The following is a 25156-nucleotide window of genomic DNA, read 5'->3' as shown; positions in this document are numbered from 1 at the left end:
CCCGAATCCCTTGGTATTCTTCGGAAAACGCTATAATTCAATACCTTAACCATAGCCGGATCGATGAAATAATTTGTGATGACTTTCGGAGATCGTGATCATTGAACACTTGGATGTTTTGTGCGTTAGATCCTCGGCGTCCGCACTTCATAAAAGCTACAGCAATCAAGCTGGCGCTATGTGTAGATAATGCACCTAATTATGATACAGTTTAGCTTGTCATAATTAACTTCCCTCTAGATTATGAATTGCTTTTGCACCTTTCTCCATGCCAGCATTGTTTTCATTTCTTGGAATCTCACACACAATGTTGAAATTGAGGTAGAACCTTACGTTTGCTTTTCAATACTACATGGCATGCATAGTAGGATGAAGCATATGAGGGATTGCACTCATTACCTACAAATTCCTTTTCAATTGCAGGTTAAGACCTGGAGATTTTCAAACAGAAATGACTACTTTCAGGTTAGAATTATGATGTCAAGCTACTTGCTTCAACTTGTCGAAAATCATTCACCTTTTGCCCACCAATTATGGTTGAGTGTTTGTGTAGTTCCCGATTAGGTATCGGGCCACTTGCTCGAAGCGAAAATATTGACAATAATATACTGGCAGTAAGTTTTGGTTCTCACTTGAGATATATTGTTTTTGTCTTAACATTCGAAAAATCATTGACAAGATGAATCAACCACCTAAAGATACCAGATACAAAGGGAGTGGCTCAAAGTGTAAGCTCTGTATGCACATGCTCTTATAGCGATACTAACACTGTACAATAATAGCAAGCCTTTTGGACAACTCAGCAACTCCATTTCATGGAAACCAACAAAGTATGCTGGCTTGTGAGTGAACTCTGTATGCAGACTATGCCTCACAAAAATTCCTAATATTTGTCCAATCAACAGCAAACAATTCGGATGGCAGATGTCTCGGCACGCTAAAAATTGATTTGGCTGCTGGTATGTTTTGACCTTGTTCTCAAAGTCGCTGAGATAATACCAGCATTTTAATTATCTCTTTGCTGACAAAAATCAGGATTGTCTGATATTCGAATCAAAGTTGAAGAAGATCATAAAGGTACGTTTCAAGTCATATGGACTCGAAATTCCTTGTAATTAATCTACTATTTAGATTTTCTTGAACTGGTCGCACAGGAGAAAACCTTCAAAATGCAGCCAAGTCAAGAATTCGCATACAACATGATGCGTGGCAAGGGCGTCGGTACACGGCCTGTATTTCCTCCCCCACGAGATACCCCTGGAGATTTTGAGGATTATAGACCTACTGCAGATGTTGAGGAGTAAGTCATTCGCCTGATCATCTGTCAATAATTCTGACGTTTATCTTCTAGTAATCTACAATCTGGCTACAAGTATTATAAGATTCGACCCGACTCCGATTTCAAGAACGCTGCAGCTCCCGAAGACCTTGCGCAAGACATCAATCGACTGGCAATCAAAGAGCCTCCAAGATGCGAGATCGTTCTTGATTTGAAAGGCGACGAAGGAGAAACCACCAACCACTACAAGGGCAAAGAAGTCTGGGGAAATTTTGGTTATATCAAAGTCAACGGAGTCTGGGTAGATCCTGATAGCGAGAAGGACTTGGCGCATGCATTTAAGGGCTATCCGGTTCTATCACCAGAGGAACTCCAAGGTGCTAGAGCCAAGGATGCGCGAATCATGAGTCAAGCTGAGGCTGATAAATTTTATGACTTCTTCAACGAATACGTCTCCGACGATGAAGGAGATCCTCGAGATAATCGTATGTCGCCAGAAGAGTTTGCAAAGATGGTTCGCGGCACAGCCAGTGAGGGTAAAGGTGATACATGGGCTAGAGCCATTGTCGCTCCACAAGTAAGAATCTCTTAACAATATAAATGACAGTAACTGATATTGTCCGAATCAGGAAAAATTTACAGATAGACCGCGCCTGCCACGTAACCCTAAAACACAACATGGAAATGATATCTTGCCACCACAAATTGACAGAGATACTGGCAGTTATTACTCCGGTTTTGGTGGTGATAATTCTGACACGGCCAGCCTTCTCATCTCGGCAGCTGGTCAGTATTTTCACATTCTTGAGATCATTGGCAACACCTGACTAACACGACGCTTCGTAGGTGTTGACATCCTTCAAAGACCCGAACACTTCAATCGCATGGACCCACAAACTGACATGAAAATACTTGCTGAGGCATATGGCAGCCCCAATGCTTTCAAAGATGACGGTGGATGGTCTGATACAACAACACTTCCTGTTTTCAATACAGTGAGTTTGATTCGTCTTCATCTGTATGCACCTTCAAGGGACTGACAAGTGAACAGAAAGCAGCTGCCAAAGCTATCACCTGGGACATCCCTGGTCTGACTGATGAGCAACGCGAACGAGGCTTGGCTGATATGACATTAAGGGGAGAAGCACATTTCCAACATAGTCAAGTGATGGCAAGAAACCGAGACGAGCTGAAAGCAGAGAAGATGATTGCTTTCAGCGGTCTGGCAGGTTGCATGAGGGAGCACTATTTTATCAAGCAATTCCTAGACAACAATCCTTCATTCGCCAATCAAGAAACCCGCAGATTGGTGGATTCAATTTCTTTGGAGACACCATTCAGACGCATTGAGCGCACCATGATCAGCAACGATGATCCTGCTCCCAAGACGACCGCTGATCCATATCTCGGACTCAGTCGCGAAGACCGTACCTATATGCGTTTGATCAATGATATCTACCAAGACACTCATAACCTTACTCTTCATCTTCAAAATCAAGTCATGGTCTGGGGTGCTACCAAAGCCGAGATTGAGATCAAGATTGGCGAATATTATTTCTTACGCGAGCGAATCATGGCAGCCTCTGGTATGAATAACGAGTTCATTGAAAGTCTCATTCCTGTCAGTGCTCCTAGAACTCCTCGAGTCAACTTCTAGTGGGGTTTCTGGCTCATGCATATCTTGGTTGCTCATTATGCTCTGTCGCTACCATCCAATTTCGCTATCAAGAGCTGCACCTCGCGCTTTTTGAGATATATGTGCCCAGCCTTGTCAATCAATATCTCGATCAATAGCTGTTTCCTCATTACAAACATACAAAAAACCACGATATTTGCGTCTTCAGGAATTATTGCTTTTTTGCTTTTACTTTTCGCAGACCGACTTCCGTGCATTTTTCGCTCTTTAGAAATGCTTGCAATAATCTTGCTTTACGATCATTCTCTGACGTGCAAATACGGATTGTGCGCTACTTCTAATTCTTTAGATTTCTACCTTTGAGTTTTTCCAGCAAGCATTTGGGCAGACAATGGTGTCTCTCATCTTAATCTATGACCCTACACTATTGGAATACCATAAGATTCTCAAGATTGATGTATCATGGACCCAATACGCATCGACATTGCTCTCGCTCGTTCCTTCAGCTACAATACCCAAGTTTTGACATACAGGCCTCCTACCTTGATACGTTTTCTTTCCTATTTTGCTCCCTTTTCCTTAATTTTCATTTATTCTCCAATTGCGAACTTCTTCCTTCTTATTTCCTGTCAAGAATGGGATATATTCGGATGCAGTATTAATATTTGCTAATGAATTTTGATAACAATGATAACCATACCACGCAATACCCCTCATAAGCTTAGTACTTTGAATGGTGTATATGCTGACCGAGGACATTAGTTACAGTGTTTTGATGGATGGATGGATAGATGGATGAAAAACAGGGGCTTTCTCTTCGTTGGGCATGCTAGACTAGTTTTACTAAGATGGGGTACCTAGTAGCTTAATTGACAGTTCTCTTCCCACTTTTTCGTGCACTGTTGCTTCCAGATAGATGTGGATGCCATACTACTCGATACATCGGTGAGCTTCTCGGAAGCGATGTAAATTGATGAATGTTGGTTCTTCTACGATATTTGTATGTTGTGGTGAGTGATAGGCGCTTGATATGTGCATGATATTCCAGCCTTCAGGAGATAGTAACATCTCTCAAGTAAATTTGATTACCTGTCCCACCTGATCGCTAAAATCGTGACTGGTGATGCATCTTAGTGTCTATAATAATAATAATAATAATAATAATAGTATAATTTATTACTATAATTAGTCGTTGTTTCAAGTATGACTCTTTACAGGGTAAGGCGGGAAGCATAGGCTAGAATATGCAGGCATTCGGAGATTGATTGAATTGAGTGTACTAGATAACTATGAGGACAAGAGCTCTGCTGTATGTTAGAGCTCCTTACTTGGCACGGATTGGGACTATCTCCCCCTGCTCTAGCACCACATGAACCATATCTTTTAACAGCCTTCTTAATATTATAGTAATATGAGGTGATTCAATTGTTATTTATTAAAGACAACAAGTAAAATGAAAACATGCTTAGAATACTAAGGTGAAGAGATTAGAAGAGATTCTAAGTAATGGTATTATACAGGATGTAGATTGGACAATCAGGCTTGATGATGGTCCGAACCGGCTGTTCCGTCACAATGGGGACTTTCGAACACAATCGCTACTTTCGACTAAATTTGACTCAACTTGAATACCTCGTCACCGTTAATTAAAAATCTCGAACCACACACCACCTTCCCATTCAGCACCCATGTTGCGTTCGCGTTTTGACCGCCCGAAAGCACAGGAAGATTCACAGTTCGTTTGTTCCGTTGGGACTAGTGACATTCATTCTGAATTTTCCCTCTGCACCCACTGCCCAAGATACTGCTAAGTCTCCATGTGGTGTGGGGTGTGTGCCATTAGCCCAACTGAGCCCGAGAGTTTGCGGCAAAACTTTTCACTGCGCAGATCCAGGTGTAACGGTCTGAATTCCAAGGACATTTCTGCTCAGCTCACTCGTTGGAGCGGAAGACCAGGCATGATACAGAGATTTAGTTGCTCCTAGACCGGGCTCGCCGGTTGCAGTTAAAGTTTCCCAGAAGCAGCCGGTATAGTTGGCATTAGATGCCACAGACATAAGGTAGAAGCCTGAGAGAGAACAAAAGAGAAAGATTATACTTCTCCAAAGCTTTGAGCCTGACAACTGATGAGGTCGAGTTGTCAATTTCATACAAGAAACTTAGAAATTGTATATGATTGAGAGCGGTAGGCGCGCACAAAGTCAATTCGAGCTTATAGCAAACGAAGGCTTCGGTTGGTTAGCCTTCGATTGCTTCTAGATTTTAGAATGTGAAGTCAAGCGCCATAGGAGCCTCAATATCCATAGAAAACTTGTGATCAGAAGTTGCAGTCACAGGTTGTAGCCTTTTTAAATGTTGAATGAGTGTGCCCGGGATGGGACGGGAATGTTTGAATTTCTCACATACTATAACTTAGATGAAGAACCTTAAATATTAATTATTAGGAAATGAACGAATCAAATCACAATAAAATCAATGATTGAAACTACGTTCGTGTACACATCCGATTGGTTCCACTCCATGCAGCACTAATGAATGGATACATAACAGCTGGAGCTGCTTATTACACAATAAGCGAGATTCAGCTGCGTTGTCATTGGTCTCAAGAATTGCCAGTACGACATCACAGAAATGACATTCCTTCTTCACTATCTAATTACCTTTGTTCAAGTTTCATATGATCTACGAAAAAGTGCAAAGTAAATTCAATTTAAAGAAAAAGCAATAGACCTGAGTATTTCTTGCAAAGATCCCAATCATGCCCCTCAAGATCACCATCGTAGGAGCTGGCATTGGTGGCTTAACTGCGGCAATTGCTTTGAGAGATCAGGGTCATGAAGTTACTGTACATCTCTCCAGCCCCTTTCTGATCCCTATTAGCAATGCTTCTTTCCCGCATTCGCAAGAAGCTAAGTTTGATCACTGGTTTCCAAGCTCACGAGGATATTACAGATTTTCGAACAATCCCAGTTTGCCTCGGAATATGGGGCTGCGATTCATATTCAGCCAAATTCGAATGGAATTTTAAGAAGATTGGGGGTATTTCTGGAGGAGAGTGGCGCGAATTCTTTGAATTGGGTGAGCTTAGAGATTCCTTACTGTTGGTTTTTATCTGATAGTCTTCTTATCATTTTTGAAGATCATGCTTATTCTTAGTTGTCACTCACTAATATGAATTGTTCAATCTAGATGACAGAGTACACATCATCTGGTTCATTGAACCGAACTATGGATCTAATCGAGGCAGACAAGCAATGGCATCATGTATTTCCCTGTTCTTTCCATCCCTCACAAATCCAAACTAATATTTCATTAGCCCTGGTTCCTAGCCCACCGCGTGCAACTTCACTCCCATCTTAAATCCAAAGCCCTCGAATCATCTCCCCCACACCCTCCCATTACCCTGATCACCTCCCACAAAGTAACTACTCTCGATCCCACCACATCTACCGTGTATTTCTCAAACGGTACATCTTGCACCAGTGATTTGATCATCGGCGCAGACGGCGTCCACAGCCTCACTCGCTCTTTTGTGCAACTCTCAGAATGCAAAATCTCTCCTTTCGCGTGTGGAAAAAGCGCCTATCGTTTTCTTCTCTCCCGTTCCTCCGTTCTTTCTAACCCCAAAACCGCAAAATATATGCAGAAAGACGGGGAATTGATCATGTGGTTTGGGACCGATCGGCGCGTGATAATCTATCCAACTTCTTCTAATTCCTTACTTAATTTCGTTTGTTTACATCCTGATGCATTGTCTGAAAATACGGATAACGGAGAAGGATGGGGAAAGGGAGGTGATAAGGAGAATTTGTTGAGGATTTATGAGGGTTGGGATGAAGATATGTTGGAACTGTTGAGAATGGCTCCTCTGTCCGATACCTCTGATGCGAATACAACCGGCGCCCTCAAAGTCTGGCGTCTTCTTGACATGCAACCACTTCCCACATTCACAAAGGAAAAGCTTGTATTGCTAGGCGACGCAGCACATCCGTATCTGCCACATCAAGGTCAAGGGGCCGGCAGTGCTATTGAAGATGCTGCTGCTTTAGCAGTGGTTCTCCCGGGCGATGTGAGAAAAGAAGATATTCAAGAACGGTTGAAATTGTACGAGGAAATCAGAATGGGGAGAGCTCATCGGATTCAGGAATTTTCGAGGATTTTAGGGAGAGATCCTGTGGAGGGAGATGATGTTATCATTGACAGTGCGTCATCTTTCCTTGTTATTTTTTCACATCATTATTATTTTCTGATATACCGTCATGTCATACTAACATCTCTGTCCAGTTCGCCAATTCGTGAACCACAACTTGCAGCATGACGAATGGGATAATTCTACCCACGAACTCAGGAAATGGATGTGGAAACGCAATCCTGAGCTGTCTGCTTACTATTTGAGGCCCGCTAGTTTCGGTACGTCTTCACTAATCAAGTTATCACTCTGATCTCTAGCCTATCTTAATCTTACCCCATCTTATAGGACCCCTCCCCTCTCCCGGTCTTACTCATCAACATACAACCAAACAGGCCTCGTCAGGATCTGGAACTCCGTCCATTTCAAGTTCCCACCTCGATTCAACCCTCTCGAAAACCACAGCAACACTAACCTTCACCACCTCACGCACTCTCCTCCAGAATTTCTTCCCCATCGATTCCAACAAATTTCGCATCATCCACCTCGGATGTATCTCAACCGCTTCTTGGCGCTGGACTCGCTGGGTATTCAACACCCCAGAAACATCCAAAGACGAGAACATAGATGCCCCTTCAGAAACATACGAACAACTATGGTTTTGCATCGAGGATGTGGAGTACACTACAGACGAAGGAAAAACTCTGCGAGGAACATTCGTACCGATGGTTTTTGAAACTACTTCTCTGCATAGATCTATGACGCAAGTTATCAAGAGTGACGGTGAGGAAGAAGAAGATTTGGAGATAAGTACACATGAAATCCGTGTTTACAGTCGAGAGACGGGCCAGAAGATTGGGAATTTGAGGCTGGAAAATTTGGTGGAAGGGTTGGAAGAAAAGGAGCATGGAGATCAAACCAATGACGAAGAAGAAAAAGGTTTCTTGTCGTGGAGATACGAAGAGGGCTTTCCTCCCGCAAATCTCCACCCCACAACTTCAACTCCACCACAAGGAAAAATCCACTACGTGCCCTCTCCTTCTCCTCTCGACTCCTCATCACACACCTCTACCTTCTTATCAACCTCCACTTCCACTTCTACTTCCCCAACCTCATCCTTCAGAATCGCAAACAACCACCAAAAGAATCAGAATGCCTCCCACACCTCGCCCGAAGCCAGGCGCCTCTCATCGAGTCCGGTATTGACACCCCGTCAGCTGCATCATGACGATGATGAAGAGAAAGAGAAAGAGGCGAAAGAAATCATAGAGCGTATGATTGAGAGATTGGGAGAGGTATCTTGCTATGGGATTGTGGGCGCGAGGATGGAGGTTGGGGAGACGGGTGTTTGAGGCAGTGGAGGAGTCTGGAGAGGAGAGTAGGGGGTTGGTTGGCTGGGTTGGTTGACTGGGTTGGTTGGCTGCGCTGGTTGGCTAGGTAGCTAGGTAGCTAGTTATTTACTTGTGAGTATTGATGGTTGATGATTTGTGTATAATTTCACGCGAGCTGAGCTTATGCGAAAGTGTGAAATTTGACTCAAAGTGTAAGAGCTAGATCTTCTAAGGGATTTTTGGTTGCGAATTCCGAAATTAGGGGGGGGGGGGATATGTATATCTGTATGCGATTATTATGTACATGGGATTGAGTTTTTAATAAGGAGATTTCAGACTTCAGATTCCATACATATCGATTTTCAAATCACGATTTAGAGAATGATATCTTATGTTTCTCTATTACCTATTGTTACCCATCACTATCGCCATCATAGTCGCTATCACATCTTTTTCTCCATATCAAATGCATCATCAATCGATTTGTTTTATACTTGATACTTTACATTTATATATATTTGAATCATAGTCTCTACCCTCGTAACTAGCTTCCAAGAAAAACGAATCCCAATGAAAAGAAATGCAAGTCCGTCCGAAAGAATCAAATCCTCCAACTCCAAACCCAAGCCCAAATCCCACCACCATCATCATCATCTCCTCTCAGACCCCTCGTTTCTTCGCGCCCCCTCTCGGAGTCGGCGTACTTCTCCCCGAAGCGCCACCTCTCGAGCCACCCCTAGTACCTCTCGTACTAGGCGTACCCGCAGCAGGTTTCACCGGGGTCGGAGTCGTCGGAGTCGTCGGAGTCGATCTTCCTTCTCCTGCCGCAACCGGTTCCGTACCTGCAAAAGCCGTGATCACATTCTTTGCCGGTTTCTTCTGCGTCACTTTACTAACCAAGCCTCCAAAATCCATCGTGTGGATCGATTCCTCCAATTCGCCCAGACTAGCTGCTTGAATGAAGAGGACTTTGCCGGTTGTGAAGCCGTCTTGGAGTAACCTAGTGAGTTGGGTGTCGCGGAAGGGGATTCGTGCTTGGTTTGTTCCCATGGATGTGAGCACCGATCTCAGTGCAGAAAGTTCGGCGTTGATAGCCTGAGTTTCTGACACGCGATCAGTGACATTTTTCAAGGATTCAGAACCTGCGAGATCGACGAATGTGATTCCGGAGCGGGTGGTGGTGATGGCGCCTGATTGTTCGGTCTTGGATGCTTTTACCTGAAAGGATAGAAACATGTGAGATCGGGATGAAGTGTCGTTCTTTGAAGTTTGACCCGAGGTACGATTCTTGTTTACTTCCTGGACCATTTCTTGAACGGATTCAAGGCTGGAGAGAGGAGCGGTGTGTACTTGAAGCAACTGATCGCGGATGGGCCACATGCCGCTGCAGTCGGTCGATACCTTTAGTTGTTCTCGTGCTGGCTTGAAAAGATCATAGACCTTTTGTTCGTATATTTCGATGCAACGGCCCTGGACGCTGTAGTCCGACCCGTAGGATTTGGCTAGCTGAGTAAAAATTTGTTCCATTGCCATGTCGAGCATGGCACTCATGGTGTACGTTTTTCCAGAGCCAGTTTGTCCATATGCAAGGATAGTAATGTCGTAGCCTTGAAGAGCAGCTTCGAGAATTTCGCTCAAGTCACCAAACAGAACGGCGTTGTTGGATTCAGGGGCAAAGACACGATCGAATTTGAAAGTTTTGGCAGTGCCATGTCGATCGAGTACTTCGACAGAATCACCGCCTTTGATAGAGATAGGCTGCTTGCCGAGGGTACCCTGTGGAGGTCTGATTCGCAACCAAGATCGGAAGTTGCCCTTGCTTTCGATTAGCTCCAGCTTGAGCTTTTTCACAAGAATTCCCATCTCTTCTAGCTGTTTCTCTGCAGCTTCCTTCTGGGATATCAGACTTTGCTTCATGCAAGCCATGTCGATTGCAAGATCATCTTTCACCTCTGTGAGCTCTGCCATCTCCTTTGCGTGATTTTCGGCCATCTGTCTTGCTTTGAGGGTCAATTCTTTGAGTTGCACCTTTGCAGCGTGCAACTCTTCTTCAAGTGCTGAGACTTTCGAATTCAAGATGGTGATCTCTTCTTTGTCGGCTGCGCTATCCTTGATTCTGATACTTTGGATGTGGGCTGCATCAATGGAGGGACTTGGAGGCTGTGGCGCTGCTGCTTTGGCTTCCTCTGACTCTCGCAGTTGTCGATTGGTTTCGATCAATTCTCTGAAAAGTTTTGAGATCATCTCATCTTTGGATATCTTATCTACAGAAGATGTTTCATTGCTTGTCTGCAACGCACCAGCCTTGGCTTTAACAGTTGCAAGTTCGCTTTCCAACCGGGCTATTAGCAAATTTTGCTCGTGTACTTTGGCTTGATATTCTTTGGCTTTGGCAATGCTTTCGTCGACCGCCCTGCTTAAAACTCTATTGTCCTCGGTGTGTTTATCGGTATTTTCACCCAAAGTTCTGAGTATCTCGTTTTGACTGTTCAACTTGTAACTCAGTTGTTCAATTTCTGGCGCAAGGTCTGCCCGTATTTCAGCCTGAGGTGTCGTCGTTTGTCTGGCTAGTCTCGAGAAGATAGACCGGGTCTGGTGGGCGTGTGACACCGTGGCTCTTTTTCTAATATTTTGCAGTTCATTCTCGTTGTTTCGCTGCTCTATCCGAGCTATTGTCAACGAATTTCTCATCTGTTCCCCGCTCTGTTTGCCCGCACCTCCATGGGGATTGAGCTTCGCAGCTTCGGGTTGGGCCACGGGAGCTTCGGTTATGTCTTGTTCTTGTTCATTGGATGTAGTGGGCCTGCCACTTTTGCCTGTTTCGCGAGCGCGAATGGCTGCAAACTGCTCCTTAAGAGTCTTTTTACCCGACATTTTGCAAATAGTTTTAAAGTATTGATGTTTGAGAGATATAGCTGAATGATTCGAGGATATCGATTTTAAGCATGAAAATCACACGTATAGTAACTGGGTATGACTTCTTTGTCTTTACACTGTTGAGAAATAGTTTCAATTTCTGATATCTAGAGTACCTCTTTGATATTGAGCAGCCGACAAAGGTTGACCTAGATTGAACAAAGGCAGAAGTAGTCCACGAATACAAAAAGAACGTTATTCGGTCCTCGGTAATGCGATGGCTTTGTCCATTTGTGAACATGCCTGGGAAAGAAAATAGGTCCTGAGAGAACCCAGGGAAATATTGCAGTCCCATGGCGAATGCAATCTCTTAAAATGAACCTCGGTTATAGACGGAAAGAAGTTAAAAAGATGCAAGACAGTTTGTTAGATCGTCAATTTCGACGAAGCAGAGAAGTATTTATTGATTTGATAACCTGTTGATCCATTCATATGGTATTCCGCCTCCACAGTGCTGTCTTGTCATGATTAGCCGTGAGAGTCAAAATCAGCATTAGTTCTCATCAATTGTTGCGTAAGGATATTTGCATAAAGTACCAAGCGCTGACGTCTCATTTTTTATGAGGCATGTAAATAGCTAAACGGGGGACTGCAGTGATTTTCGGATAATTGGAGATCTTTGGCATGTATACAATAATTTCAACCTCAGCGCTACTGAGCGGCAGCAATACGACCTGAGCTTTCATCTGTTGCTTTCTATCGGACATCGGATTCAAGGAATCGATCTTTCGGGTGTAGCAATGTTTATTTGATAATGATGATGTCTTGCCCCCAAATTTCTGCAGGCAGTACCAAGTATATGAGGACGCAATGTGAAGATTTGAGGCTGATTAATCAACACTTCACGTGCTCTTCCGTGGACCCAGTTGCTCTTCACTAGAAGTAGCCATCATATGAAGGAATTTTTATTTCTTTGCTTTTCTGTCTACGGTGCAAGCTTCCTTTTCTCTCTCTCAGGTAAATTCGATACTCTTCTGATTTGGTGACCTTTCAGCGATAGAGATAGAATGTGTGAATGTGAAATACGGTTAAATGTAAACGCCCACTATGAGATTCGATGCTCGTGTGTGGCTTGGTATAGAGACGAACGCTCTTCATCCAGTGCAAACCTTGGAGACAGCTTGATTGAGTGATTTGAGTCTCGATGGTTAATTGATGCTGTGGTTGCTACACGTGATCATAACCAGAAATGTACTTGCTCTCACCCTCTCCTTGTCAAGCAACCTGCCTGCTTAGCTAAGGTGAGTCAATGCTTCGAGTTCGTTTGATCCCAAGAAAGATGGAGGGGTAAGAATGAGAAAGCAAAAGAAAAAGAAAGAGAAAGAGAAAAAGAAGAAAAAAGGAAAATGGTATGGAAAGAACGTTTCTCTGCCTTATTAAGATGCAATGAAGCCCAACGTAACCAAAATTGAATCATTTCGTATTCACGATGAATTGTTCATCCTTTAGCGTTGCGTGTTGTCGTTGTTGTCGTTATTTGTTGTTGAGGCTTTGCAATCCAACAAATCTAGTGGGGTAGATGTTGCAAAGGTTCTAACCCCAAGTATCAAAGTAACACGGAGTAGTACGGAGGAGATTCGAAAGATCTTTTCTAAACCTGGTTCACTCCACTTTCCCTCATATATCTCCAAATATCCAATATCCGACATCCAACTCCTCCAACTCCTCCAACTTCTCCAATTTTCAAAACCTGGATGAGTGGAGATCGTTCCGTGTGAACTCAGGCCACCACCCAAGTCGTGACCGTTCTTGACATGACAATATATGTTGTTACATCGTTGAGAGGGTTGAGCGCTTCAAGGGTCGTCAACGTGTAACACCCGTCGGTAGTCTTGATTGCAGTAGAATTTATGAGAGAGGAATAAAGTTTGCTGCTACTGAGAGAGATATTCGTCGAACCGCCCATCCACCAGGAACACAACCCGTACACACTCGCAGATATGGAAATGGTGGCGCCAACTCGGAAACGGATTTCATCCCACCAAGCAAAGTCAAAGTCCAAGTCCAAGTCAAAGTCAAAGTCAAAGTCAAACTTCACTCAATACGTCACTCCAGATAGCCGCTTGCACAATGCATGCACCATCCACACCCAAGCTTTACTCGCTACCTAGCACCTGCCTACCCTCCCTTCACTCCACCCTTGTTGACCCAGGTAGATATTTTTAATATGAAGATTCACACCCACCAAGACCAACAAATGCATCTAGAACGAACAGATAAACTAATCGTGAGAAACTAACCAGCCTCTTAAATCGTCGATGGCTTGCATGCTAATAACCTTGCTTTGCTCTATTTACCCTATGACTTTCTTACTCGTGTAAGGAAAAGATCGATTTTTCCTATCTAACGTGCATATCTCGAGCAGCACACCTTTTCACGCCCGTCTTTAGCTTCCTTAACCCTCCACGTCCCTTTTGCCTTTGCCATATGCGCCGACACTAATTATTTTACCTTTCTTGACATCTCATCCTAAGAAGTAACCTCCTTCACTCAAAATCAACAACAGTCTTCAAGAAACCGACGGTTGGTTGATTGAGATTCCGCTATCTGCGAATCGAGTGAAACCAATATCTGTGATCGGCATTGTCAACTCTTACCCCACCACAACTTCACAATGGTACAAATCGATTCCCATGAATATTTGTCCGAGGAAGAGAAACGCTTGAAGGAGGACCGTGAGAGAACAAAGTATTGGAAGAAATGGGGACCTTACGTTGCTGAGAGGCAGTGGGCTACAGGTATTTCTCTCGGAAAGTATCTGTGAGCTTATCAATACTGATATCCATCAATAGTGCGAGAGGATTACAGTGCCGATGGAGATGCGTGGAGTCGTAAGTTCACTCTCGACCTCTGAAACAGTAATTTGTGCGTTCCTAACAACCGGCAGATTTCCCTCATGAACATGCAAGATCCAGAGCTTTCAGATGGGGAGAAGATGGTATTGCCGGTGTCTCGGATACACATGGTTTACAGAACGTTGCTTTTGCCTTCTGGAACGAAGAAGAGTGAGTGTAGCATTTGCAATTTGTAAATATAATGCTTGGAAACTGACTCGAATACAGTGACTATTTAAAGGAACGTCTCTTCGGATTGTCGAACCCACAAGGAAATCACGGAGAGAGTATCAAGGAAGCACATTTCCATGTTGACAACACTCCAACGGTGAGTCAAGTACCCAGCAGCTTTGTCTACATGGAGGAAGACTGACAAATCTATATAGCATTCTTACATGAAATACTTGTACAAATACCCCCAAAAGAAGTTTCCGTACGAGGATTTGATCGCAGAGAACGCCAAAAGAGGGAAAGACGAAAATGAATATCAAATTCTGGATACTGGTATTTTCGATGACGACCGATACTGGGATATCTACATTGAGACCGCAAAAGATGAGGAGAATCCAGATGAGCTCCTTTTCCGAGTTACCGCGTGGAATCGGGGCCCTGAGCCAGCACCATTACACATCATTCCCCATCTTTGGTTTAGAAATACTTGGGCTTGGGGTCATGAGGCCGAGGACAAGAAGCCAAAAATCAGTAAGATTGGAGAGAATGCCGCCCACGCTCGTCATCATAAGCTAGGCGAACGATACATGATCTTGTCTCCTTCTCCTGGTGTTGGACCCAGTGGTGTCGATGTTCAACCTGAATTGATTTTCACGGAGAACGATACAAACAATGCTCTCTTATACAAGGGAGAGAACGCCCAGCCATATGTCAAGGACGCATTCCATCGTTATATCGTAGACCGAGAAAAGAAGGCAATCAACCCTAAGGAACACGGAACCAAGTCCGCAGCTTGGTATAGTTTCAACGAGGGTGGCGGAGTGGCACCAGGAGAGTGTGCTGTGGTCAGATTCAGAATGTCCCAAAAGTATGCAGACTACTTGGACGAAGAAGAATTCGATAACACTATGGACAAGAGAAAGGATGAAGCTGACGAGTTTTACTACCGCATCAGTCCTTTACCAATGGCTGATGATCTTCGAAACATTCAAAGACAGGCTTTTGCTGGTATGATGTGGTGTAAACAACATTATCACTTCATCTGGGACCAGTGGGCGAATGGCGACCCAGCCCAACCTCCACCTCCACCCGACCGTAAAGCTGTTCGGAACTTAAACTGGAAACATATGTATTTGGATGATATTTTATCTATGCCAGATTCCTGGGAGTATCCTTTCTTCGCAGCATGGGACTCTGCTTTCCATTGTATTCCACTTGCCATGATTGATCCAGATTTTGCTAAGAAGCAATTGGATCTTTTCACCAGAGAATGGTACATGCATCCCAATGGACAACTTCCCGCTTACGAGTGGAACTTTGGAGATGTCAACCCACCTGTACATGCTTGGGCCACATTCCGAACATTCAAAATCGAGAGAAAGTTGTACGGACGTCAAGATCTCGACTTCCTTGAACGAGTGTTCCAGAAATTACTTCTCAATTTTACCTGGTGGGTCAATCGCAAAGATTTTGACGGAAAGAACGTATTTGAAGGTGGTTTCCTTGGCCTGGATAACATTGGTCTGTTTAATCGTTCTGAGCCACTTCCAACCGGAGGTACTTTGGAGCAAGCGGACAGTACTGGATGGATGGCTTTCTACTGCCTGTGCATGTTAAACATTGCATTAGAGTTAGCTAAGCATCGCCGAATCTACGAAGATATCGCTTCCAAGTTCTTCGAGCATTTCATGCTCATTAGTGACGCCATGACTTACAAGTCTGGCTCGGGAGAGAAATCTTTGTGGAACGATGAAGATGGTTTCTACTATGATGCTATTTCTTATGGTGGACCATGGACCCAACAGTTACCTGTCAGGTCTCTGGTAGGATTGATTCCATTATACGCCACTCTCACCCTTGAGCCAGAGCTCATCAACAAATTACCAAACTTCAAAAAGAGAGTTGATTGGTTTGTAGAGAACCGACATGACGTTGCTGAACGTAACATGGCTAGCATCCAGAAGAGAGGAAAGGGTAACCGAATCTTACTATCACTTGTGAGCAAAGATCGTCTCGAGAAGATCTTGAAGCGCATGTTGGATGAGGATGAATTCTTCAGTGAACATGGTATTCGATCGTTATCAAAATACCACGAAAAGAACCCAGTGTCAATGGACGTAAATGGCCAAAAATTCGGAGTTCAGTACGTATCAGGAGATTCAGACAGTGGTATGTTCGGTGGCAACAGTAACTGGAGAGGTCCAATTTGGCTGTGTGTCAACTTCCTGCTCGTTGAGTCTCTACAACGTTTCTATATGTTCTACGGGCCTTCATTGCAAGTCGAATGTCCTACTGGATCAGGAGATATGATGCATCTTGGGCATGTTTCTGAAGAGATTCAGCATCGTCTCCAACATCTCATGGCTCGTGGTGATGATGGACGACGTGCTATTAACGATGGTAATGATATTCTGGACTTTGATCCTAACTGGAAGGATAACTTGTGGTTCTATGAGTTCTTTGATGGTGATAGTGGTCGTGGTTTGGGTGCTACGCATCAATGTGGCTGGACTGGTTTAATTGCCAGGATGATTCACGATACTGGGTAAGTACTTCCTGGTACTTAAACCTCGCTTTTGAATAAAATACTAATATGAACCCTAGAATCTCCTGCCGCCTCCCCCAAACCCCTCGTACTCCTTCTTCAGGAATGAACCACTACTTCGACGATATCTTCACCCGCCACGTTGCAGGTGGAGCAAACAAATCCCAAAAATCTCCTAAGCCATATCATCTCCGTCGGACTTCAACTGCTCGTTCCATTGGTGCACGTTCAGATTTCGGAGATCACGAACATGATGAAGATGAAGAACAACGTGAGAGAGAAGGAAGTGTAGCGCCTATGGATGAACAAAGATTGAGAGAGAGGGAGGAAGCCGATAGACATGTGGCCAATTATGTTAGCGAACAGTTGCATAGAGTGAGAAGTCATGAGAGCGCGTGGGCTGACAACGTGGGAGATGAGTTTGAGGCGCAGTTGGATGAGAACTAGACAAGGGGAGGGAGATGATAAATAAATGATGGGGTGATTAGATTCTAGAGTCTAGAGGAAGTAGAGGACGTAGAAAACCGGCGTGCACGCATCAGAGACAATCAAGATTCAAAGTTAAAAAACACATAGATAAAGAGCTAGTGCTAGCGCGGAGCTTATAGAGTTCAAAAATTTTCTGGTAGATAGATTTCAAATAGGTGCATGCGTGTAATTAAGCGAGCTATGAAATAGAGCAAACGCATTTATCGTGATTCGTTTCATTTTTGGAGTGCAGTACTATGAAGAATACCAAGAAGATTGCGAGAAATTGTTAACATCCGGTGAGCATACCAAGTTTCATAGCTTCACATGTCGTCATATTGTCTGTGCCAGCTAGCACAAAATATCTTCTTAACAAATCATGTGAGAAAACACTCCATTCCATTTTCTATTTCTTACTCATGTACAGGTAGGTAAAGGTAGATTTAGGTGAATGTCGACTCTCTCCCCCTACACCCCTTTTCCACGCACTCCCACTATTCCGCTGCACTTTCTCCCTCTCCGTTCCTCCAAGCCGTTGACCAAATAGCCCAAGGAAAACATCTCATTCATTCCGGAAACCGATGCTTCCGGGAAACTTTTTGAAAATCGTGAGAAACATTGTGTGTGGTGTGTGATGGCGATGGGTTTACAAAGCATCAGTGAGTAACTTGTTCATCTTGGCGAGACGGTTGGAGACGCTGAGATCGATGGTTCGGTCGCCGATTTCGACAATGAGACCACCGAGGACGTCGGGGTTGACCTTGGGGGTGTGTTAGTGATAGTTATTTTTTGGTAATTCTAGTGCTGGTGGCAGTGGTAGGGAGGGGAAAGCGTGTGTTAGAGTATGTGGGGGGGAAAGTAGATATGAGGGTAGATTATATTGAACGAACCTTGTTGGTAACCTTGAGCTTCTTGCCTTGACCGACGTATTGGGACTTAGCGACGGCGGATTCGAGACGGTTGAGGGTTTTGGAATCTAATTGCTGTTTGGCGGATATTATGTTAGCTTTGTTTCTCCCTCAGATATGCCATTTTGCTCCCCAGAACTTCACTGCATGATTACCCCTCCCCAGCATTCCCACTCCCACTCCCTAGCTCTATCCTAATCCAAGAAATAAAGAAAAGTAAAACCCACCGAAGCGCTGGTAACAATCAATTCAATTTCACCTCTGGCAGCCCCCATCAACTCTCCAAACTTCTCACAAACACCCTTCAAAAGCGCCAATCTATTGTTCTCGGCCAAAGTCTCCAAGAAGTTCTTAACAGTATCACCCTTATCTTGACCACCAGTGTGTTTCTGGAGCTCTTGGATGATTTGAGATTTGTCGGCTGCGGAGAGAGTGGGTGCTTGCATGATAGTTGCGAGCTTGGCGTCTCTTTGGAAGACGTTGTGGAGGGATTGGAGGGAGCGGGCGACACTGTCGAGAGTTGAGGTCTTGCTGGCTGCGGTGTACTGTAGGGGATTGGTGGTTAGCTACGTTTCTGGTGTGGGTGATAGTGCCAATGTCAATGTTGCCCTTCAAGATCAACAATCCCCTCCTTCCTTCCTCTCTATCTACCACCCCCTCCGCTTTCTCCCAACCCTCCCTAGCAACCTCCTCCCCAATCCCCGCACTTCCCCCAAGCCCAGACAAAGAAATCACACATACCAAAGCACTAGCATAAGTACCATCGACACCATACAAAGCGACTGGGGGCTTGCTATCCACCGCAGCAGGAGCCGCATAATTTCGGACAGCCTGGGTCAAGACCCTTGGGGCGCCAGCTGCCTTTTGGGCGCGGAGAAGAGTTCGACTCGAAAGCATATTTGCGGATTTTATCGTCTCAATTGGTCCGTTTGTGGAGGGGAGATGGTAGGTAGTAAGAGAGCTTAATGACAGGATTGTGCAGAGGTGCCCGGAAGTTTGGATTTTCGAGCCGATCGTAAGTCACGTGGTAGATGCTTTGTTGAAGCGATTTTGCCCGAAGCTTGGGTGGAAACTTTTAGGTGGGATGATTGTGCTTGGGATGAATATCTTAATTGTTGGACTGGTACTTGTGAAATATCACTCTCCAGAGATGCTTGAATCTTAGTTTGTTGATTTAAATTTAAAGGTTAGTGAGAAGAAAGTGCAAGAGTCCCCAGTTCCTTCCCGAAGCACTCCGACGAAAGCGATTCACGTCCTACGTTCATTCTCAAATCAAAATTCAAACACAATAAGCAAAGCACGCATTTCTTCATACAAATACAACTCCTCATTGATAGAAATCATTGAAAGTCAATATTTGACGACTGCTCGCTGGTAACCTATAAGTACACTATGATGATAATCTCATCCCCCGTTCCCCATACCTTTTCGGTCCAATCCGCCTACCAACCGGCCTAGAAGTCCTTCCCCGTCCTGTGACTCCAGAATTACCTGGGTATGCCCCTAAACGCCAATAGAATGAATACATGTATCATGATCTCATCATCAATCAATCTTCTAATCAGTCCTAAGCATACTGTCGACCAGATCACCCAGAGGTCCCCAAAAGTCTTTGCCGCTTGCAAGATCGTGTTCATCAATGAAGAGAACATAATGTTTGAAGCTTGTATTAAGATGGGCCTCTAACCCAAGCTCACGAATGACAGGGTAATGATGACAGTAGATATGGGCATAGACTCGGTACATTCTCTTGAAGACTTGTTTGATCATGGTTGAGAAGCCTTTTGGAAAGGGGACACCTATTTGAGGTTAGAAACTCATAGTATGAAGCTGATGGATAGTGTTAAAGTGCATACCAATTCTGCTTGGGAAAACAGTTTCATTGTCAATACTAGCTTGAACCCAGGCCATCAAATGTTCAATATAAGTTGGCGCAGGCATTTTGGTTGGTCGTTTGAAATTCTCGTTGTCTTGCCAAAGATATTCGAATCTGTGGCATATTAGCATTGATTTCCAAATTTCACGAGTGAATGGCATACTCATCCGTAGCCTTCATTTCAGGGCACGATTGTGGAGAGCAAAACTCTGTAATTGAACCGTAAAGTAGATTTATATGGTTGTAAAAGTCCACCACTATTGTATCGTAAGCTCATTTCAACTTGTATACCATATGATTCCCTACTATTGACTGCAAGCCACTCATTCTCGTCTTCACCTTCTGGCAATTTGACCACCTTCCTCAAACTACCACCCCCGAGTGTTGCTTCGGCATATTGTCGCAATTGGTAGCTCGTTGTGCCTTTATGCGCATTTCGTGGTCGAAATTGGTTTCGTGTACGTTGATTCCTATTGTTTCCTCCTTGTGAGTAAGATGGCACATGCGCAGGCTCAGGTAATTCTACAAAGAACGGGTCATCCACTTCCTCTACAGATTCCAGTTTCACTGAAACTGTTGCTGCAGAATCAGACCCTGTGAGTCCAGTTGTCGGTGGTGATTGCTTCGTTCGGGGACTCCAATATGCGAGAAAAGCAGCCATCATTATGAAGAAATAAGGATCACTAACACGGTGGTGATGAAGGAAGTCATCTTGCTTTAAAATGAGGAGCGTCTTCTACATTCCACAGGTTAGCTGGGTAATTAATAACAAAGTAGGGATGGAAGGGGTAGTTACACAGCCTTTTACAATCTTAAACACTCACTGTTTTGCTGTTGGAGTGGAGAAGGTTGTATATTGTAATTACGAGAGGTGTTGTAGTTGCGCCGAACAACAAAGAGATTATCGAACGTGTTGCAGCGTTATCGTTGCGAGACGGAAGAGTAGGTAGAGTAGATAATGGTATTGTTTACACCACGCTGAGGTTTATTCTGGTTGGCTCAGCTACCCTTACACAATCGCCAATCGCCAATCGCCAATCGCCATCCCGCCGCGCTTTCCCTCCGCTTCCTTCTGATCTAGCCTTCACGTAGAATAGACTACAGTAACCGATAGTCTGACCCAACACCACAAACACCTAATGCTTCTCGGTGGTTAGAAGCTCAAATACCTAGTAATAATAATTCATACTTTATCAATCTTCAAAAAGCTTCATAAATGCTAGTCAGAATAGGGTCCTCAATTGAAAGTTTTTTCATTGTTTCACTATGCGGGTAGATTCATCTGAATCGAAGGTATTGCGATTGCATTCATGACTGGTAGATTAGATCTCCTTCGAAGAGGAGGAGTGTCAATTGCCCACACAGCGAAATGTCAACCCTTCAAAGTAACATTCGCGTTTTCATACAGTGGAAAGAACAGACTGTATTCGCTGGCGAAGATATAGAGTGTCAAATCACTTTCAAAAATGTCGCGACGTCCCCAGCGTCATCAAAATCATCATTACATCCACCCGGACCCAATGGGTCGCTACAGTCACCCGAAAGACACAGGAGACCTCCGTCACAGATCAAAAATTCAGCCCTGAGCCCGCGGTCTGGGGTCCCAAGCAGAGGTGGTCACCGATCATCTCTTTCTATGACAATACCACCCGAATCAGTACATTCAAAACAATCAGAACAATGGAGTCATGGAACATCGAGGCCCGGAAGAGGAGGGGAAGGTCACAAGCGGTCCGTGTCTATTATATCAATGGGAGCTAGCGAAAGTGCTATTGATGAAGTCGCCAGCCACGGAAGCTTGAATGAAAGGCCTGGTAGAGGTGCCAGAGGTCATGGTCGGTCTGCAAGCTTGCAAATCGTTCCGCGAAGGAATGGAGTTAATGGAGGACCCATGACAGGTAAATTTTCCCAAGTCGCAAGGCAATAGATGGTCATTAATATCCTCTAGCACCACTTAATTCTCGTATACCGCCTCACCCTTCGCCGTCAATGGGCTCCTCTTTCCCACCGAATTCATCTGTACCGAATTCTCCGCGGCGAAATACAGGTACAAGCAATCTGCCAACAACATCAGGGCTTGGGTCACATTTAGCAAGAAGGAAAGACTCCACCCCACTTGCTCCAGCCTTTAAATTTCCAGCGACCACCTCACCTTCGATAGAAAGTCGGCGTAATTCACGCATTGAAGATGATAGCGCAAGTCACAAATCTCATGATAGCCGGCTGCTCTCGCCCAGATCTAGAGATGCTATCCTAAGTATTCCCGACCAAATAACACCTGCACCTATTGCAAGAATACTCTCGCCATCAAGCATGGGTGGTACACCACGAAGTAGTGGGGAATTTTACACTCTAAGCAACAACTCGACGGAGACCCTCGCTTCAGAATATTTACCACAACCATCAAATCGGATGCCACCTTACAGTGGGCACCATATAAAACGGTCTTCAAATTTAGCTCCCAGTAGCAGCAGTCATAGGGTACCAGAAATACTCATGATGGGCTATGCTCAAATCCATGGGTCTTTTATGCTGGATCCATCTTTAATTAGTCAAGCGCCATTCGAAGAAGTGAAACGAAAAGGTGCAGTCGGCGGGCAAGGTGGTGGTGTGATTGGAGTCGAAACAAACAAAAGGGACAGTAGTCTTTTGCGAACATTTGGTTGGGGGAGCATAGGCGAATCAATAGGTGGTCTGTTAGGGGGCGGCGAGCTAAGCAGCATGAAAGATATGCGGGGCATGGTAAATTCTCGTTCCATACCTTTACTGTCAACTCCTCAATCGATTTTGTTTGTGGATTTGAAATTGGCTCCTGGGGAAAGTCGCAGCTACAAGTACTCTTTCAAACTACCTAGAGGACTGCCCCCCAGCCATCGAGGGAAGGCTATAAAGATATCCTACAAACTAGTCATCGGCACCCAAAGACCGGGAGGTGCCAAGGAGCAACAAGTCAAGTCAGTTGAGATACCATTTCGACTTCTAGGTAGCGTGAATTCTCATGGAGAGCTTCTTGGGCATGATCTTATGTTACCATATATATTACTTCGAGATCAAGCTCGAATTCAAACTATTAACACGCAGTCCGATGAAAGCTTGAGTTCTTCACTTAAAAAGCTTTCAGTCAGTACGCACAAAACGCAAAAGTCTAACTCAAATTTGGGCGAGTTTCTTGCATACGTTGATAAATTAATCACGAAGCCACGAAGAAATACTAGCTTTGGTTTATTATCACCCACAGAAACTATAGGATCTAGACGCCAATCTATCAGCGAAGAACCTGCAACTGCAAAAGAAGCAATTGATATGGCCATCCTTCGCAGCAACGTTGCCACAGAATCTCAACAAAGTGCAAATAGATTTGAAATTGCTCGTGGTGGAAAAAGAGTTGCAGTAGTCATGCTAGCTAGGCCGGCATATCGCCTAGGCGAAACCATCACTGCAGCTATCGAATTTACCGATGCCGGAATTCCCTGCTATGCAATACACTGCGCTTTAGAGACATCCGAAAAAGTTGACAACTCTATCGCGCTACGTTCTGAAGCAAGCATATTTCGCGTTACTCGTCGCGTTCACGTTTCGCACTCTGAATCTACTCTTTTTGCTCGCCGCATAGTCTTTTCTCCTACAATCCCCGTCACCGCAACCCCTGAATTCATCACTAGTGGGGTATCACTTGATTGGCGTATTCGCATTGAGTTCGTTACCCCTAGGCTGACCACCGTGGATAATGAGGTTGTTGATCTATCCCCTGAATTGTTGGAAGAATATACGAATGATGAAAGAGGGGTTGTCTATGCAGCAGTCCAAGGGCTCGAATGTGAAAGTTTTGAAGTTGCTGTTCCCATTAGAGTATACGGTGCCTTGGCTGGCACTACAGAAAAAGAAGAAAGCGAGGGGATGGGTCTCGTTGTATAATTGGCATGATATCAAAAAGACTACAATAATAAAATATGGGTGGGATACTTGGATAAAGGTATTTTCAGCGTCTAGTATTTTGGGGCTTTCATGTTCATTCTTGGTGGTTTATAATGATCAGTGATCAACGCCTACATGGATTTTATTACGGAAAAGAAATGAAAAGGATGGAAAAAGGATGGATGGATAGGTGGAAGTGGATTGGGGCAATTGACTTTATATGTTGTAGATAAAATTAGATATCTATCAAAAGATGTTCATAAAGGAGATCTGATCATCACTAGGTTATTCTTTAGACTCACACCGCACGGTGATATATACCTGATTTCGTGGCTAATAACACAGGACACACAACAGCATAGACGGCGAGTTAGATGAACTATGAAATTGGTTATCTACTTGATAGTCATCAATATGTAAGCTTGACAGGGTACATTCAGGTTCCAGCTCAAAATAAGGATTGATCGATGTGAAATGATCGATTTGAAATAGGATATGGGAAAGTCAGTATTGTCGACATCGTAGTGTACGATTTTATATCGTCCAGGGTGTATTTAGCTCTTCCGAAGTTAGCCCCGCTACAATAGAACTCTCTGTTGCCATATATCAGATGGCTGACGTTAAATGTCGGAGTTTCCACAAGAAGTAATCGGGTCGGTAATGGTGGGATTTTGTCCAAGCAGAGGAGTGGTTGGCGACGGCCCCACGGTGCTTTGGCGAGCACCAACTGCAGATCTGCAGCCTGATAGGAATTATCGTGTGCAGTTCACACATTGTTGTATGTCCCGCAGCTACTCCGTAGGAGCGGTATTCCACTCAAACTAACCACTTTCTATTGAACGTTGTGGCGACTCGTCATGATAACTTAACCATGCTCGAAGAACTTACTCGAGTAGTAAATGCTTGATTCTAGGAACGATACATCCTAAATCACAATGGAGGGATGGTCAACATAACCACATAATACCAATCTACTGTTAAATTATTCTGTCATTCTACCGCTAGATCCTTCAAAAATGCCATAAGATTGAGTAGCTAGCCGAGTAATGTCTACACCAATCTTGTGGGTCGCGACTCGCGATTATATCTCTTCAAACCAAAGTCCTATTACAGCAAAATCTCTCTATATGGATCCTCCATATAAGGAT

General features: G+C 44.2%; 7 protein-coding genes across 7 annotated transcripts; 4 read left to right on the top strand and 3 right to left on the bottom strand.

The window, feature by feature from the left end:
* Nucleotides 1-679: 679 nt before the first annotated feature.
* Bfra_008137 (uncharacterized protein) lies at nucleotides 680-2936 on the top strand (the record flags this gene model as incomplete). The annotated part of the gene is made up of 9 exons (XM_037338501.1): nucleotides 680-728; nucleotides 783-842; nucleotides 906-959; nucleotides 1036-1077; nucleotides 1132-1300; nucleotides 1352-1856; nucleotides 1909-2065; nucleotides 2126-2274; nucleotides 2331-2936. 9 exons carry the CDS (start codon nucleotides 680-682, stop codon nucleotides 2934-2936), a joined length of 1791 nt encoding a protein of 596 aa, XP_037191807.1.
* A 2737-nt stretch (nucleotides 2937-5673) lies between these two features.
* On the top strand, nucleotides 5674-8396 carry Bfra_008136 (putative fad binding domain protein; the record flags this gene model as incomplete). The annotated part of the gene is made up of 6 exons (XM_037338500.1): nucleotides 5674-5760; nucleotides 5868-5993; nucleotides 6105-6179; nucleotides 6232-7117; nucleotides 7200-7325; nucleotides 7393-8396. 6 exons carry the CDS (start codon nucleotides 5674-5676, stop codon nucleotides 8394-8396), a joined length of 2304 nt encoding a protein of 767 aa, XP_037191806.1.
* Nucleotides 8397-9035: 639 nt separating this feature from the next.
* Nucleotides 9036-11249, bottom strand: Bfra_008135 (putative kinesin-like protein; the record flags this gene model as incomplete). The annotated part of the gene is made up of 1 exon (XM_037338499.1): nucleotides 9036-11249. One exon carries the CDS (start codon nucleotides 11247-11249, stop codon nucleotides 9036-9038), a length of 2214 nt encoding a protein of 737 aa, XP_037191805.1.
* A 2656-nt stretch (nucleotides 11250-13905) lies between these two features.
* On the top strand, nucleotides 13906-17288 carry Bfra_008134 (putative glycoside hydrolase family 63 protein; the record flags this gene model as incomplete). The annotated part of the gene is made up of 6 exons (XM_037338498.1): nucleotides 13906-14029; nucleotides 14084-14122; nucleotides 14179-14296; nucleotides 14354-14453; nucleotides 14512-16841; nucleotides 16901-17288. The coding sequence occupies 6 exons, from the start codon at nucleotides 13906-13908 to the stop codon at nucleotides 17286-17288; spliced, it is 3099 nt and encodes a 1032-aa protein (XP_037191804.1).
* Nucleotides 17289-17946: 658 nt separating this feature from the next.
* Nucleotides 17947-19114, bottom strand: Bfra_008133 (putative atp synthase subunit 5 protein; the record flags this gene model as incomplete). The annotated part of the gene is made up of 4 exons (XM_037338497.1): nucleotides 17947-18069; nucleotides 18200-18292; nucleotides 18445-18762; nucleotides 18959-19114. 4 exons carry the CDS (start codon nucleotides 19112-19114, stop codon nucleotides 17956-17958), a joined length of 681 nt encoding a protein of 226 aa, XP_037191803.1. The 3' UTR covers nucleotides 17947-17955.
* A 660-nt stretch (nucleotides 19115-19774) lies between these two features.
* Bfra_008132 (putative maintenance of ploidy protein mob1 protein) lies at nucleotides 19775-20757 on the bottom strand (the record flags this gene model as incomplete). Its single annotated transcript, XM_037338496.1, has 4 exons — nucleotides 19775-20016; nucleotides 20074-20207; nucleotides 20257-20350; nucleotides 20400-20757. The coding sequence occupies 4 exons, from the start codon at nucleotides 20755-20757 to the stop codon at nucleotides 19775-19777; spliced, it is 828 nt and encodes a 275-aa protein (XP_037191802.1).
* Nucleotides 20758-21462: 705 nt separating this feature from the next.
* Bfra_008131 (putative intracellular protein transport protein) lies at nucleotides 21463-24008 on the top strand (the record flags this gene model as incomplete). The annotated part of the gene is made up of 2 exons (XM_037338495.1): nucleotides 21463-21991; nucleotides 22042-24008. 2 exons carry the CDS (start codon nucleotides 21463-21465, stop codon nucleotides 24006-24008), a joined length of 2496 nt encoding a protein of 831 aa, XP_037191801.1.
* Nucleotides 24009-25156: the final 1148 nt, after the last annotated feature.

This window comes from Botrytis fragariae (assembly GCF_013461495.1).
Source record: "Botrytis fragariae strain BVB16 chromosome Unknown tig00000061, whole genome shotgun sequence".
NCBI classification, from domain to species: Eukaryota; Fungi; Ascomycota; class Leotiomycetes; order Helotiales; family Sclerotiniaceae; genus Botrytis; species Botrytis fragariae.
Note: the sequence above shows the minus strand (reverse complement) of the source record. Positions and strands in the feature narration are given on the sequence as shown.